The sequence below is a fragment of the Pundamilia nyererei genome, unplaced genomic scaffold (genome assembly GCF_000239375.1).
Source record: "Pundamilia nyererei isolate P.nyererei 1_Seehausen unplaced genomic scaffold, PunNye1.0 scaffold00668, whole genome shotgun sequence".
In the NCBI taxonomy this organism is placed as follows: domain Eukaryota; kingdom Metazoa; phylum Chordata; class Actinopteri; order Cichliformes; family Cichlidae; genus Pundamilia; species Pundamilia nyererei.
In genome coordinates, this window is record NW_005188069.1 from 86,219 (window position 1) to 87,963 (window position 1,745).

A 1,745-nucleotide genomic window follows, 5' to 3' on the forward strand; every position below is an offset into this window, starting at 1 on the left:
CTCCTCTTTGATGGATATAAGACCTTTCTCAATCTCTTCTTTAAGAAATTCGAAATTGTTTATGTCCATGAAGTTTTGACAAGAGATAGATTCAAGAGTCAGTTTATCTTTAAGGAAACTGGAAAATTCCTTTGCCCACATGTCGATGTCTCCTCTTTGTGTTTTGACGTTATTTGTTGCATCAAATAAAGCTTGATAGGCAAACTCATGCATGTTACCTGCATTTTTCCTGAGTATTTTGAGTGCTTTACTTTTGTGTTCTCCTGACATATGTTCATTTACTTTCTCTTCAATAAAAGCCTCGACTTGCTTCCTCGGATTTTGGATGTAGTTGATGAAAGCATCAAAGTCCCCGTTCTCTGCAAGTGACTTCAACAAATGTTTCTCTAAGTTCAGTCTGTTCCCATTGAATGCTGGGAAAGTGCACCTCATCTCTCCAGCGAGATCAATGGCAGTCTTGTTACAAACAGCCTCAACAATAGAAACCTTCAGTTTTTCACAGATCATTTCTCCAAACACAACAGCAGATGAGTTTCCTTTGCAGAAGCTGCTGAAAATGTTGTAGTATTGTGGTTTTTTACTCTCCAAGTAAGTGTGTGCATCATTGCTTGTTTTGAATTTTTTGTGAGACTGTGAAAGCCAAATGGCTGCCCTGTCAAACACATACAGTAAGAGATCAACTGTGAACTCCTTTTTGAAATCATATTTCTTGTTTGATTTGAACTCTGTCACTTTCTCCAGAACATTTTTGGCCGCTTCTTGTAAGTAAGTTGGACTGTAGCCTCTTGTTGTTACAGGTTTGCTCTTGATTATATCAAGTGATTGTTTTTCAACATTTCTTATGAGGGCTCTGATTAATTGTTTATCTTCAAATCGAAAAGATTCTTTTGTAGCACAATCTTCAAAAAATTGAAGTAGTTTTTTGACTTTCATTTTCTCTTTTGTGTCTTGCTGCTTGCTGAACAAAATATATTCAGAATAATCACCAACGTTGGATATGGTTTTGTATTTGCCGTTGCTTTTGCAGCTAATTATAAGATCCCATTCAAAACCAAGGTTATTAAGAATGTTTGCTTCATCGTCTTCCAGATTAATGTCCTCAATGGGTTGTGTATCTGCAGTTAATTTTTTAACCCAATCACTCCAAAAACTGTTAAACTGTTTTTGAAGTTCCTCTTCATCTTTTGCGTTGTGTGTTAACTGATGAGCGAGCTCTTTGCTCTTTAGCAGCAGTTTGCTCTCAAAGTCTTTTTTCTTATCATCCAGCTTTTTACACGCTTTCTTCTGCTGAATAATTTCATCCAGTTTTTTTATCGCTCCTCTCACCAGCTCTTCTTGGAACTCCTTTATTTTGTTTTCAAATTGGCCTCTCCACTGAACCAGTATTTCTTTGTCTCCGTCATCCTCAAAGTATGTCACCAAGTCATTTTTAATTGCTTCATATGATTTGCTCATTTCTTTAAAAAGATCACTGCGTTCAACTTTGTCAAGTTCTCCATTTTCAATTCTGGTGTGAAGCTGGTTTTCAATAGTCAGCATGTTGCTCCTCAGGGCCCAGGTCCAGTTCCCATATTCAACCTCAAGTTTTCTGTAAATTGCAATTTCTAGTGAGTTTTTGAAGTTGAAAACAAAGTGTTCGTTCATCAGGGCATTCCACAAGTCATGAATTTTGATTTTGAAATGTGAGAGAGTGATCCCAGTGGACTGTTTAGCCTTAGACAGGATGATGTTCTTCAGCTCTTGGA

The 1,745-nt window shown here is 37.0% G+C and overlaps 1 protein-coding gene across 1 annotated transcript in view; it reads right to left on the bottom strand.

Moving 5' to 3' along the window:
- The window catches only part of LOC102209064 (interferon-induced very large GTPase 1-like), a 37,322-nt gene that overhangs the window by 33,666 nt on the left and 1,911 nt on the right, over positions 1-1,745 (bottom strand). Inside the window, exon 2 of the mRNA XM_005754805.1 lies at positions 283-1,739. Coding sequence (XP_005754862.1) covers positions 283-1,739 — 1,457 coding nt within the window. The remainder of the gene's footprint in view (positions 1-282; positions 1,740-1,745) is intronic.